This window comes from Bufo bufo, chromosome 1 (genome assembly GCF_905171765.1).
Source record: "Bufo bufo chromosome 1, aBufBuf1.1, whole genome shotgun sequence".
NCBI classification, from domain to species: Eukaryota; Metazoa; Chordata; class Amphibia; order Anura; family Bufonidae; genus Bufo; species Bufo bufo.
This window is the reverse complement of record NC_053389.1, coordinates 774715934-774731467: the sequence shown is the minus strand read 5'-3', so window position 1 is coordinate 774731467 and position 15534 is coordinate 774715934. Positions and strand designations below refer to the sequence as shown.

Sequence of the window (15534 nt, the reverse complement as noted above, 5' to 3'; positions counted from 1 at the left end):
CCTCCTGCTGTCGGCTGTGCTGTGAACTGGCGCGCACAGCGTGAGGTCACAGAGCGCCCTCACACTGTGCACAGCCTTCACAGCCAACAGCCGATGACCAGGAATCGGTGAGTACAGAGTCTTCACCGCTTCCTGGTCCTCCGGTACTAATGAGCGCTTCCATCATGGAAGCGCTCATTAGTATTCGCCCTATAAGATGCAGAGGCATTTTCCCCCCACTTTTGGGGGGAAAAATTACGGTAAGTGTGGCTGGAGTGCAGCTTTTTAATTGATTGTTTAATCGATCCAGCTTTCAACCTGCCAGGCTAAACTAGCATATTAGGGACAGACTATAAAAAAGATAAAACAGCAGAGAGGGCTTGCCGTTGTTCTACAAAAGAACTGCCGTATATTTCTATTTTCTCCTTATGTGTAGGGACAGTGATAGGAAACATTTTTATAATATACTTAAGATGGAGATTTATATTAAACTACAGTATATAGGGACAGCTATTAGTACATGGTGGCCCACAAAAAAGTAGCCTGCCTCCTAATCAAATTGTCTACTAGTAAATCTGTCTTAGTTGTCCATAGCAGACAATCAGAGCTCAGCTTTCAGTTCCTAAAGGGCTCGAATTTTTTTTTTATCTGAGCTTTGATTAGTTGATATGGACAACTAAGACAGATTTACTATTAGGCAGTTTGATTTGGAGATATTGGACACGGGCTACTTTTTCTTGGGCCACCCTGTATATAACTGTAGAACAGCTTCTCTCTGGCTCCCTGCATTCTCAATAGCGAGTGCTTACTGCCCGCTGTCATGTATCCCCTGGCGGCTTGTCGGTTATTCAGGGCATCAGGGATATGGCAAGATCACTCACTGTCAACACTGGCCACGCTGATCAGTGTGATATAGCAGGGGTGTGAACACTTATATTTAGGGTACACATAGTACAGTAGTATACTGTACAGTGAGGGCAGCAGTTAGGAGCCCAGCTGTCTTCACAGTCAGTACTGCGCTGTACTGTACTAGGAAGACAGGGACATTTCACTGCAAGTTTTCTAATATAAATGTCCATTTTTACTCAATAAAGTATGTTAAAAAGATGTTCACTATCACGGTCCATACACATTAGGATAAAAAAAAAAAAATGGCAGTAACACTTTAGAGACGAATATAGGTAAGGTTTTGGAATGGTCAAGTCAAAGTCCTGATCTTAATCCAATAGAAATGTTGTGGAAGGACCTGAAGGAAACCCACCAAAATAAGGGCTCATGCACATAAACGTGTGCCGCCAGTTCTGTGCATTGGGGATTGCAAATTGCAATATGGGCCCGGCTGGCACAAGTTTGTGTACATGAGCCCTAACAGAGATGAAGCTGTTTGTTACAGAGGAATGGGCTAAAATTCCTCCGAACCAATGTGAAGGACTAATCAACAATTACTGTAAACATTTTTATGCAATTATTGCTGAACTAGGGGGTCACACCATATACTGAAAACGTAACTGTTATTTTTTGTCTTTTTTTCTAATGTATAGGGGAAATTATTTTTTGTAATATACTTTATTAGGTGAATTTTTATTTTTCTACCACTGGCTCTGAAGTTTTCCTTTAGCAATGCTTTCTAAATCAGCTGCTGTTAGGAAAACCTATCTTCACTCTTCAGCACTAGTGATGAGCGGCATAGGCAATATTTGAATTTGCGATAATTTGTGAATTTTTGGCCAAATTTTTGCCATAAATTCACAAATTCAAGAATTTTTGATCTCCAGTCATTATTTACTTGATTGCCAAAATTGGCAGTGTAATATATTTGCTATAAAAATTTGCGATTAGAACATTTGTGATCAATACTAAGGGGTAGGCAACTTTCCTATTAGTTGCTCGGAATGTTGCTAAGTGCCGATATTCACGATAAATTCGTGATAAAGTCAGGATTATAATATTTGCGATCAACACTATTCGGGAATACGAATATATAGCACTATATTCTAAATATTAGCGAATTCTCGAAGTGGCGATATTCGTGATTAAAATTTGCGATTCGAATATTCACGCTCAACACTATTCAGCACAATCCAATACCGTATGCTGAAGACGCTTCCAGAGCCAGGCTGCCTATAGCCTCCCCTCATATAGGTATATCCATAGCCAATTTATAAAACTGACCTTATATTACTGTAATTTCACTTCTCCCCCATCTCCCTGCCATCTGTATACCGTCAGTGGTGAGCACTGACAGTGTATGTGCACTCTGCATCCCTGGTGTGCTGACTATCTAATGAGCCTCCAGGAGAGCGGTCAGCCAGTACTCACTATTTATGGTAAGTATAGAAGCAGTTTGCAATATATAGGGAAAGTCATAGTATATAACTGTCAATGCGAGCGTTGACTACCCGCTCTCCTGGATCTCCTGGTGGCTCATTAGATAGTTAGCAGCTTGTTAGTCACTGTGCCAGCAATAAAGAGCGCACATACACTGTCAGTGTTCACCACTGACAGTATATACAGATGGCAGGGAGACAGGGAAGACTTGAATTTACAGCAATATAAGGTCAGTTTTATATATTGGATAATGATATACCTGTAGGAAGGGAGGCTAGAGGCAGCCTGGTTACAGGAGCGTCTTCAGTGTACAGTACTGGAAGGTACCGAAGTTGGGTTTTCCTTACCAATGCTCATTTAGAGAGCTTTGATAAAGGTCAAGGCTAGTTTGTAAGTAGAAAAGTACAAATTCACCTGAAAGCAAAGGTCCACACATACGTGATATTGGAGCATTTTTACTCATCTATTAGATTTGGTCATATTTATCTATATTTAGGACTTGTGAGACAGTCTGATGTAATTTTAGGTCAAATTTATAATATGGAACATTCTGAAGGGTTCACAAACTTTCAAGCATCACTGTATGTGACTCCCCAGCTGCAGATACTATGGTGCATTAGTAACAATAGAGATGTCCTAATATTCTTCAGGAATATCCCACTATAAAGGAATCCAGCAACAAGTGTTCAGTTTCCCTGCAGCACTCCCACAGGTGAACTTATGCATTACATAAGTCCTATTTATATCAATGTGCTAAACTGATACAAAAAAAATAATATATATATATATATATATATATATAAATAACAACAAAGAAAGTCCGCAGCACTCCTTGAAGTAAAAAATGTGCAGTTTATTCACACATGTCAGAAAATTGACAACGCTTCGGTTCTCTCACAGAACCTTTCTCAAGTCAGGTGAGAAAGGTTCTGTGAGAGAACCGAAATGTTGTCAATTTTCTGACATGTGTGAATAAACTGCACATTTTTTACTTCAAGGAGGTGCTGCGGACTTTCTTTGTTGTTTATCAGTCCTGTATTGAGGGACCACCGCGGGCACCGTACAACTATTACTGCATGCGAAGGAGTGCTGCCTGACCTTTTTATATATATAGTTTTTAGGAGGATTGTGGAAATGGAATAGATGAATGCATAACTCACTTAAAGTACACAAGAACAGGTTGATCAATCCAATGACCATTGGTATATCATATCCAATCCTAGGAGAATAAGAAGAGATTTAGAACAAGAAATTGAAATGGCCAAGTGGATGTATTATAGTAGAGCTTTCTGAATCTTGTACTACCATATACCTGTTGGTAATAAGTCCTACTATGGGGTTGACTATAAGTTGTACTATTGATTTGGATGAAAGCAGAAGACCAATTTGGAGATTCTCATGTTGCAGGACACTCGTTTCCTTTTTGCAGCTAGAATTTTTGGGTGCCCCATGGCTCGTATTATCGATCCTTTCATAAGTTGACTGGTCATTTAAGATAGTGATGTTGTCATACCAAGAAGATGAAACCATCAGGTCCACAGTGGTGTTTCTATTCTGATTTGCCATTTCATAGAGGAAACTTGGAATGATGGGAACTAGATAGAGATAGAGATGAGTATTTGTTAGAAATAAATATGTGAATAAACATTAAGTGATCAGTATGAAGATAAACATCATAAAATCATTATAAAGAAAGGTCTGACCTATAAGGGCTCTTTCACACTTGCGTTGTTCTGTTCCGGCATAGAGTTCCGTCGTCGGGGCTCTATGCCGGAAGAATCCTGATCAGGATTATCCCCATGCATTCTGAATGGAGAGAAATCCGTTCAGGATGCATCAGGATGTCTTCAGTTCCGGAACGGAACGTTTTTTGGCCGGAGAAAATACCGCAGCATGCTGCACTTTTTTGCTCCGGTCAAAAATCCTGAACACTTGCCGCAAGGCCGGATCCGGAATTAATGCCCATTGAAAGGCATTAATCCGGATCCGGCCTTAAGCTAAACGTCGTTTCGGCGCATTACCGGATCCGACGTTTAGCTTTTTCTGAATGGTTACCATGGCTGCCAGGATGCTAAAGTCCTGTTTGCCATGGTAGAGTGTAGTGGGGAGCGGGGGAGCAGTATACTTACCGTCCGTGTGCGGCTCCCGGGGCGCTTCAGAGTGACGTCAGGGCGCCCCACGCGCATGGATGACGTGATCGCATGGATCACGTCATCCATGCGCATGGGGCACCCTGGCGTCATTCTGGAGCGCCCCGGGAGCCGCACGGACGGTAAGTATACTTCTCCCCCCTCCCCACTACTACTATGGCAACCAGGACTTTAATAGCGTCCTGGGTGCCATAGTAACACGGAACGCATTTTGAAGACGGATCCGTCTTCAAATGCTTTCAGTTCACTTGCGGTGTTACGGATCCGGCGGGCACTTCCGGCAAATGGAGTTCACGACGGATCCGGACAACGCAAGTGTGAAAGAGGCCTAAGTTCCACAAAACTAGGCCTTCTCATTAATCAGGAGAGCATCAAAGTCTACCCATCCTGCACACAGTCACAGTAGGTATCTGAGGTGGTGTAACTCAAAGCTCCTGGCTCCCAATGTAAAATCTGCAACAGGGCACCCCCTCAAGATCATTATAATATCCATCTACTTGGCAATAATTACCTTAAAGGGATTGTTGCCCTATTAAGGATATGGATATTATAAAGGAGTTTCTCCATGTTGGATTTCCCCTAAATGAGCTTGATTTTAAATCTGGAGGCATGCGGATCTAAAAAAAAAAATTATGGGCATGCTCCAACCAATCATGGAAAGTTTTCATGGTTGACAGATTCTCCATACACTGTAATGTAGAGGTGAATATTCTATAAATACTTAATGAACTTTAATGAAGATATGTGACATACCAACCGCTGTGGAAAGCATATTATCCACGAGTAGAGCTAAAAAAAACACCACAAGGACCACCTCTCTGGAGCCCCTCTTTTCTTTAAGCCACCTGCACGGGTTGCACTTCATTATGGCACCCACAGGGATCACCCTTCAAAAAGAGAAGAAAGGTTAAATCCTACACAGAATCATTTTGCCGGGCTTTGTTCACATTGAAATTTGGACTTCAGTTCTTTTGTGTATCAAAGTTTTTTTCTCCTCACACATTCCTGGAAACCCCTGCCAAGGAAATAAGGATTGCATTAGGATTCTCCCACCTTTTGATAAGTTGTAGAACATTCTCCTTTAGGGTGGGTACTCTTACAGGGGATGATTTAAGGACAATAGTTGAGGCTCAGGCACATGGACTGACGGTTCTGTTTCAATGCAGCATTTTTTATATTTTACAGGATATCCCTAAGATCTGATGGTCACGGCCATCACAGAGGCAGACTCTATCTCCATCTCCTCCACTAGTCTCACACAGCTTTCCATGAAGGCATCTGAAGGTCCCTCAAAGTTGTGGCCTGGACTGTCTCCCCACAGAAATGCCTACCTACAGTGGAGAAACAGGCAGTATATGGGCCAAACGAGTGCGGCTAAATATACACTCACCTAAAGAATTATTAGAAACACCATACTAATACGGTGTTGGACCCCCTTTTGCCTTCAGAACTGCCTTTATTCTACATGGCATTGATTCAACAAGGTGCTGATAGCATTCTTTAGAAATGTTGGCCCATATTGATAGGATAGCATCTTGTGCAGTAAGCCGGATTGGGACAGATGCACACTGGCGCAATATTAATAGTTTTTAGTTTGTGACTAGAGTTGAGCGAACACCTGGATGTTCGGGTTCGAGAAGTTCGGCCGAACTTCCCGGAAATGTTCGGGTTCGGGATCTGAACCCGACCCGAACTTCGTCCCGAACCCGAACCCCATTGAAGTCAATGGGGACCCGAACTTTTGGGCACTAAAAAGGCTGTAAAACAGCCCAGGAAAGAGCTAGAGGGCTGCAAAAGGCAGCAACATGTAGGTAAATCCCCTGCAAGCAAATGTGGATAGGGAAATGAATTAAAATTAAAAAAATAAAAATGAACCAATATCAATTGGACAGAGGTCCCATAGCAGAGAATCTGGCTTCACGTCAGCAGAGAATCAGTCTCTTCATGCCATAGCAAAGAATCTGGCTTCATGTCAGCAGAGAATCAGTCTCTTCATGCCATAGCAGAGAATCTGGCTTCATGTCAGAGCAGAATCAGTCTTCATGTCATAGCAGAGAATCAGGCTTCACGTCACCCACCACTGGAACAGGCCACTGTCACACATTTAGGCCCAGGCAGAGGAGAGAGGTCCCGTAACAGAGAATCTGGCCTTATGTCAGCACAGAATCTGTCTTCATGTCATAGCAGAGAATCAGGCATCACGTCACCCACCACTGGAACAGGCCACTGTCACACATTTAGGCCCCGGCACCCAGACAGAGGAGAGCGGTCCCGTAACAGAGAATCTGGCCTTATGTCAGCGCAGAATCTGTCTTCATGTCATAGCAGAGAATCAAGCTTCACGTCACCCACCACTGGAACAGGCCACTGTCACACATTTAGGCCCCGGCACCCAGACAGAGGAGAGCGGTCCCGTAACAGAGAATCTGGCCTTATGTCAGCACAGAATCTGTCTTCATGTCATAGCAGAGAATCAGGCATCACGTCACCCACCACTGGAACAGGCCACTGTCACACATTTAGGCCCAGGCACCCAGGCAGAGGAGAGAGGTCCCGTAACAGAGAATCTGGCCTTATGTCAGCGCAGAATCTGTATTCATGTCATAGCAGAGAATCAGGCTTCACGTCACCCACCACTGGAACAGGCCACTGTCACACATTTAGGCCCCGGCACCCAGACAGAGGAGAGAGGTCCCGTAACAGAGAATCTGGCCTTATGTCAGCGCAGAATCTGTATTCATGTCATAGCAGAGAATCAGGCTTCACGTCACTCACCACTGGAACAGGCCACTGTCACACATTTAGGCCCAGGCACCCAGGCAGAGGAGAGAGGTCCCGTAACAGAGAATCTGGCCTTATGTCTGCGCAGAATCTGTCTTCATGTCATAGCAGAGAATCAGGCATCACGTCACCCACCACTGGAACAGGCCACTGTCACACATTTAGGCCCAGGCAGAGGAGAGAGGTCCCGTAACAGAGAATCTGGCCTTATGTCAGCACAGAATCTGTCTTCATGTCATAGCAGAGAATCAGGCATCACGTCACCCACCACTGGAACAGGCCACTGTCACACATTTAGGCCCAGGCACCCAGGCAGAGGAGAGAGGTCCCGTAACAGAGAATCTGGCCTTATGTCAGCACAGAATCTGTCTTCATGTCATAGCAGAGAATCAGGCTTCACGTCACCCACCACTGGAACAGGCCACTGTCACACATTTAGGCCCAGGCACCCAGGCAGAGGAGAGAGGTCCCGTAACAGAGAATCTGGCCTTATGTCAGCACAGAATCTGTCTTCATGTCATAGCAGAGAATCAGGCTTCACGTCACCCACCACTGGAACAGGCCACTGTCACACATTTAGGCCCCGGCACCCAGGCAGAGGAGAGAGGTCCCGTAACAGAGAATCTGGCCTTATGTCAGCACAGAATCTGTCTTCATGTCATAGCAGAGAATCAGGCATCACGTCACCCACCACTGGAACAGGCCACTGTCACACATTTAGGCCCAGGCAGAGGAGAGAGGTCCCGTAACAGAGAATCTGGCCTTATGTCAGCACAGAATCTGTCTTCATGTCATAGCAGAGAATCAGGCTTCACGTCACCCACCACTGGAACAGGCCACTGTCACACATTTAGGCCCAGGCACCCAGGCAGAGGAGAGAGGTCCCGTAACAGAGAATCTGGCCTTATGTCAGCACAGAATCTGTCTTCATGTCATAGCAGAGAATCAGGCTTCACGTCACCCACCACTGGAACAGGCCACTGTCACACATTTAGGCCCAGGCACCCAGGCAGAGGAGAGAGGTCCCGTAACAGAGAATCTGGCCTTATGTCAGCGCAGAATCTGTCTTCATGTCATGGCAGAGAATCAGGCATCACGTCACCCACCACTGGAACAGGCCACTGTCACACATTTAGGCCCAGGCAGAGGAGAGAGGTCCCGTAACAGAGAATCTGGCCTTATGTCAGCACAGAATCTGTCTTCATGTCATAGCAGAGAATCAGGCATCACGTCACCCACCACTGGAACAGGCCACTGTCACATATTTAGGCCCAGGCACCAAGTCAGTGGTGTAGTACAGTCGATATGAACCACATGAAGTTTCACCAAATATCCAGTCTGCAGGTTTGCAATAGGGTCATACCAATATACAGGAGCTGCAGCAATGATCACTTGTTAAATATAGTTCCATATATTCATAAGCTGTTAGCAGAGAGTCAGGACATGCTAAATAAACCTCTTCAAATGTGCTATTAGATAACTGAGGAAAGTTTTAACAGACAGAGTCTTTACAGTGGACTCTTCCAGAAAGCCCCCTGTGTATTCTGCTACTTGGTTTGGTCTCCTCAGTGCAGACATTTACTGTGAAGGAGGTAGGATCTCTGTCTAAGTTCTCTAAAGCTAAAGTTCATTTATCTATTGTAAAAAGTTATAATATATACCCATAATAGTTCTGTAGAATGTAAAGAGGTGACTGTATGTTTTTTAGCAGCCTTTAAACCCTGCAGCACATGCTAGGCTGAGTAGATGATGTACAGTTAAAGAGACATGTGTTCTTCCTAAAATGGCTGCAAGACATGCTGTATTCCAGGTCACCCTGCTGCAATATCTTTGTAAATGATTTTCTCTTGTTCATTTTTCTGTATGCTTTGTTATATCCTGTAACATGTATGTGGGAATGTAATATAATGACTGCCTGTTATGATATAGGTGGGCTGGTGACCTGGCTGTATACCACATAGTGGCAGTGTTTCCCTGTTGTATTACAGGCTCCAGCCAAGTGCACTACACCTCAATAAAGCTTTAAACCACAGAAGACCTGAGTGTCGTCCCTTAGAGTCCACTTAGAGTTTATGCCTGGAGGAGCTGGTGACCGAGTGAGTGTGAAAGCTGGAGGTGTCGCAGATGGTGCAAGGAAAAGAGGGTTACATTTGGTGCCGTGACTTGGATGTCATCATTCTGCTCAAAGTGACCAGTGAAGATACCTAAAGTCACCAGTGTGCGAGTTCTGAGGTGATTGTGCCACGGCGGAGCTGCTAGGCGGCAGATTGACCTTATTAGCGGTTTATATCCTCTCAGGAATAGAAGATGAGTGGACGAGCCAGAGCCCGCGGAAGAGCACGTGCCAGGGGGCAGCCCAGCCAAGGACAGCCTGGACAGGAGCAAGAGGCTCAAGAACCTAGACGCATTGAAAGACCCCAGCAGCCACCAGCCGAGCCTTTGCTTGTGGGAAGAGGGCGCCAGAGAGGCCCGCCAGTAGTGGAGAGACCTCCGACTGATGTTCTGCAGCTTTCAGCTGGATTTCAGGACATATCCCTCGGAGAACGGGGTGGCCGCAGGCGTGACTTCCATGACCTTGGAGTGAACACCCGGCAGACCATTGAATAGAAATGTGAGACCTGTTTTTTTTTTGCACTGTGTGACAGGTTAAGGTTTAATCACAGAATCAGACTTCTATCTGCACGGTAGCGTGTGTCTTAGGTTTTTCTAAATGACACTATCAGTACCTTCAATGTAAGATATCCTTTTTGGGATAGATTTCAAGTAGGCCTCAAATACCAGAAACTAGTTATTTTGAGAATGGCAAATTTGGGAATGCTTTTTCAACCCAGAACAAAAAGTCTGCTTTTACGGTCACTACAAATAACTTGACCAGCTAAAACTGTGCAGATTTGGTTGAATAGAGATGTGAGACCTGTTTTTTTTTGCGCTGTGTGACAGTTATAGGTTTAATCACAGAATGACACTTCTATCAGCACGCTAGCGTGGGTCTTAGGTTTTTCTGAATGATACTATCAATAACTTCAATGTAAGATTTTCTTTTTGGGATAGATTTTAAGTAGGCCTGAAATACCACAAACTAGTTATTTTCAGAATGGCAAATTTGGGAATGCTTTTTCAACCCAGAACAAAAAGTCTGCTTTGACGGTCACTACAAATAACTTGACCAGCTAAAACTGTGCAGATTTGGTTGAATAAAGATGTGAGACCTGTTTTTTTTTGCGCTGTGTGACAGTTATAGGTTTAATCACAGAATGACACTTCTATCAGCACGCTAGCGTGTGTCTTAGGTTTTTTCTGAATGATACTATCAATAACTTCAATGTAAGATTTTCTTTTTGGGATAGATTTCAAGTAGGCCTGAAATACCACAAACTAGTTATTTTCAGAATGGCAAATTTGGGAATGCTTTTTCAACCCAGAACAAAAAGTCTGCTTTGACGGTCACTACAAATAACTTGACCAGCTAAAACTGTGCAGATTTGGTTGAATAAAGATGTGAGACCTGTTTTTTTTTGCGCTGTGTGACAGTTATAGGTTTAATCACAGAATGACACTTCTATCAGCACGCTAGCGTGTGTCTTAGGTTTTTTCTGAATGATACTATCAATAACTTCAATGTAAGATTTTCTTTTTGGGATAGATTTCAAGTAGGCCTGAAATACCACAAACTAGTTATTTTCAGAATGGCAAATTTGGGAATGCTTTTTCAACCCAGAACAAAAAGTCTGCTTTGACGGTCACTACAAATAACTTGACCAGCTAAAACTGTGCAGATTTGGTTGAATAGAGATGTGAGACCTGTTTTTTTTTGCGCTGTGTGACAGTTATAGGTTTAATCACAGAATGACACTTCTATCAGCACGCTAGCCTGTGTCTTAGGTTTTTCTGAATGATACTATCAATAACTTCAATGTAAGATTTTCTTTTTGGGATAGATTTCAAGTAGGCCTGAAATACCACAAACTAGTTATTTTCAGAATGGCAAATTTGGGAATGCTTTTTCAACCCAGAACAAAAAGTCTGCTTTGACGGTCACTACAAATAACTTGACCAGCTAAAACTGTGCAGATTTGGTTGAATAGAAATGTCAGGTCTATTTTTTAGGCGCTGGGTGACAGGCTCAACTTGCCCCTGATGTAATATATGGCCAAAAAATAACCACACTGTTGATGGTTAAATGCACTTGGGTGACACAGGCTCAGCCTGCAGCTGATGTAGTATATGGCCAAAAAATAATCAGACTGTTGATGGTTAAATGCACTTGGGTGAAACAGGCTCAGCCTGCAGCTGATGTAGTATATGGCCAAAAAATAACCAGACTGTTGATGGTTAAATGCACTTAGGTGACACAGGCTCAGCCTGCAGCTGATGTAGGATATAGCACAAAATAACCACACTATCGATGGTTAAATACACTTGGTGATAGCTCGTGCTGGCGCACCACAAGTCACAAAATGGCCGCCGATCACCCCAGAAAAAAAGTGATCTAAAAACGCTCTGGGCAGCCTCAAAAAAGTGAGCAAGTCAATAATAGCACTTCAATGATCCACAGCTGCAGATCGATCACAGAATGAAGTCTTTTGGAGGAGTTAATCTGCCTAATCTCGCCCTATACTGATCATAGCAGAGTGACGTGCGGCGCTACGTGACTCCAGCTTAAATAGAGGCTGGGTCACATGGTGCACTGGCCAATCACAGCCATGCCAATAGTAGGCATGGCTGTGATGGCCTCTTGGGCCAAGTAGTATGACGCTTGTTGATTGGCTGCTCTGCAGCCTTTCAAAAAGCGCCAAGAAAGCGCCGAACACCGAACCCGAACCCGGACTTTTACGAAATTGTTCGGGTTCGGGTCCGTGTCACGGACACCCCAAAATACAGTTCGGGTTCGCTCATCCCTATTTGTGACGCCAATCGCAGCTTGTGCAGGTACTGTAGCAGGGCCCTTTAAGATGTTATAACTCACGTACCAAGTGAGGAATGCCAGAGGGGGATAATGTCTCTGTGTAGTAGGTATTGTTTCAATGGTGTCTCCTACCTTGGTACGGCTGGACTCCTGGATCCTGGCTCACTTGCAATAAAATGAGTGTGGTTAATAGGAGTAATTGAGGAATGAATGAGATCCAAACAGGTAATATGATCCAACTTGTCTTTACTTAATGGGTGCAGCATAAATCCATATGAGTACAGCAATAGTCTTTAGGTCCCAGCAGGTATTGGCAATGTATGTCAGGGGTTAATGCCTCTTCTGCTTCTATACTATATGCCTGGAGAATCTGGCAGGTATTTATCTTCTGCTCTGTCTGTCTTCTGCTTGATATGGGCCTGACTAGCTGAGGAGGGATTTGGCTTCTCCTGGTCTCTGGATATGTACTCACAGCTTGGCTCACAGGGTATGCTTCTTCCTGGATGCTGGAGATGGCTGCTTTTCTTGTCAACCAGCTGAGGCTGATGGCTCAGGCTGGGAAGAGTGATCTTGGCCTCAGCCGAGGTCTGGATCCTAGGTTGGGATCCCTGTGTCTGGGAGCTCCTACTAACACAGCCTTCCCCAAGGAGGGGGCTGGTACAAACTGGATCTAACTGGTTTCTTCCCTCCCTTGCTGCAGGGCGTGGGGCAGCCCACTTCTGCTCAAAGAGGAGGGGGGACTAGACTGGAATGAACTATTCCAGTCTAGCTATGCTAAACTGAACTAAACACATTGCTGCCACCTGCTGGTGTACATGGAAATTACAGCATAATATATGAAACAGGCATAGAAAATACATATAATGGAAAATGCATTGTTAGATTACACAAGATGGCAATACATATGCACCAGACATGTTGTAGCGGGGAGAAAGAGTTTAGTGACATACTCCAGGATGTTACATACCCGCTTATTTTAAGTGAAGCCGTCCTCGGCGTATGCTTAGGAGGGTGAAGGAATCAGCTCTTGGTACCCAATAAATACAAAGTGCTGCGTGAATTACATATAAATACATACGTAGACAAAACATGAAACGGCTTTCTCGAGGTTCCTGCCCACTAGAGTAAGGTGTCCAACACACAGTTTTCTTCTCTTGGTATAACCAGGTAACCTAAATACTGCACAAAGCAAACATTACTGACTGCCTTCGTATGTCCTGAGCTCGGTAGACATCAAAGAAAGTATGGGGGTGTCTTTACTCCGTAATCCCACCATTGTGTAATGCAAAGCCCGCAAATGAAAGGGTGGCTTTATCCTGTATTTCCTTTCCTGCATCATAGCCTGAAGAAATTTGGCTTATAGCACGATCACTATGATGACTACGAGGAAGCTAAATATGGCTCTAAGGTTTGAGGCGCCTTACCTTAGGCAAAAGGCTCAGAAGGGGAGGTATTTATCGTCTCCGTATCTTCTGGCAAGTCACAGGAGGAGGGTAGTACAATCCCGTCGCTCTCCTGGAAATGAGACACCTCAGGATGGGAACAATCCTGAACATTTAACAAGTGGGAAGGAGCAGCCTAGGGCTTCTAACAGTTCCCGAAGCAGCAGGGGTACCTGTGAAATAACTGGACCTGCCTGGACTTACCACTTGGTCCTACCCTGGGTACCTATGGGTATATATCACCGGGTGTAGGCCATTTGTATTCAATGTCCCTATGAAGACAGTCCTTATAAAGGGGGAGAGAACAAGAGCTGCAAAAAAAGGCATACTTTAAGTAAGTTGCTAAATTTCTGTTAAGTGCAATGTTAAGTGCAATCATGAAAAACAGTGCATAAATTCACATTGCGGCACCTAGAAGGAGAATTCACACAATGGGCATGTTATCTTAAACGTTGCATAACTTGTAAACTTGAAAAATTAGTGCAAAAACATTATGCAAATATCAATGCAATAATACACTCAAATATGACTTGAGTCCTTTTACTTGAGATGCTTGACTGTGGACAGGAGGAAAAAGTCCATAAGTCACTGGTATTCCAAACAAGGTAGTGGTTAATTGCTATAATGGGTAGTTTTCCTCACAGGAAAGTCTGAAAAACATCCTCCTGGGTCCCATGTTTGAGGAGACAAAAGTTCTTTCTTAACCTGGGTGCTCTCAGCAGCTGTAATGGTGCACCACTGACCTCTTGTGGTGTCTTTTGGAATTGGCTGAGCAGTCAGCCTGGTGAATGCAGCTGTGACCTGCTGCAAGCCGGGATCCCTAGCCGGTGCAGAGGTGGACAAAACCTCTGGCTGAAGAGGCTCTGGTAGGCAAACTGAGAGTGCCTGTGGCAGCTTCCAGGGCAGAATGTAAGGTTGCACTCTGGGATTGAAAGTCAGGACAGAGTTATTTATTTGCCCCACCTGTAGAGTTGGAGACGCAGGGATTTCAGGGCTCACTATGGGGACCTCTGGGCTTAAACGTCCCGCTCTGGCGGTATTAGCTCTGGGCGGCGGAGTCGAAGTTCCGGTCGCCTCCGCCGCACCAGTATGTGTGCATGGCGGAGCAGGCCTAGGCCTGTTTGGGGTATCGGGACCCTCAGGGAGTGCTTCAGGGACAGGTATGGACCGGGCCTCAGGGAGCGCGTCTGCTCCTACCTGATGTTGCGGCCGGGCGGCCGGTTCCGGTGCCTCCTGGTGGTCATCGGGGGTTCCAATCACCGTCTGCGGTGCAGGCTGGTCCAAAGCCTGGGCGACTGTATCAGTGGCATCCTCCGCGGGAACAGGCTCAGCATTGGCGGCCATCTTGGTTTCCGGGTTGGCGGCCATCTTCTTTTCCGTCATGGTGCATGCAGGAGGTGAGGGTGGAGCCCAGAGGTAGGAGTCTGCACTCCCTTGGTTCACAGTACAAAGTTCATGGTGGGCAGTCTTTCGTTTTCCAGCTTCCAGGGGGGAGTAGTCATCATTTTCGCACTCTTGAGAGGGCGTTCTTGTCTTTTCCCGCCTCCGACAAGCATGGAGAGGCGGCGCCATCTTGCGAATACGGCGAATTAACCTTTTGAGTACTCGTGGGCACCGCATGGTGCTTAATTGCACAGCAACAAGGCAATAAAGTCAATTTTCAGGGTTTTGTACAAACTGCAGCTCTTGCAATACTGTGAAATATGTGATGGGATCCGTTTTAACACAGAATTGGATCCGGTTCTGTTGGACAGGGATGGCACACAATTCAATCCGATCCTGTTCACAGTGACGCCAAAATATGCAGTAAGCCGGATTGGGACAGATGCGCACTGGCGCAATATTAATAGTTTTTAGTTCGTGACGCCAATTGCAGCTTGCTGGAAGTAGCCATCAGAGGATGGATTCATGTTCTCATTCTGTTTACGCCAAATTCTGACTTTTTTCC

General features: G+C 44.9%; 1 protein-coding gene across 1 annotated transcript in view; it reads right to left on the bottom strand.

Annotated features, from left to right (window-relative positions):
• LOC120987803 (chromaffin granule amine transporter-like) overlaps positions 1–15158 on the bottom strand; it is a 272406-nt gene extending 257248 nt beyond the window's left edge. Inside the window, exons 1-5 of the mRNA XM_040415910.1 lie at positions 14847–15158; positions 5459–5472; positions 5211–5344; positions 3620–3902; positions 3468–3526 (exon numbers count right to left, since the gene is read on the bottom strand). Of these exons, the coding sequence (XP_040271844.1) occupies positions 3468–3526; positions 3620–3902; positions 5211–5344; positions 5459–5472; positions 14847–15158 (802 nt within the window). The remainder of the gene's footprint in view (positions 1–3467; positions 3527–3619; positions 3903–5210; positions 5345–5458; positions 5473–14846) is intronic.
• Positions 15159–15534: the final 376 nt, after the last annotated feature.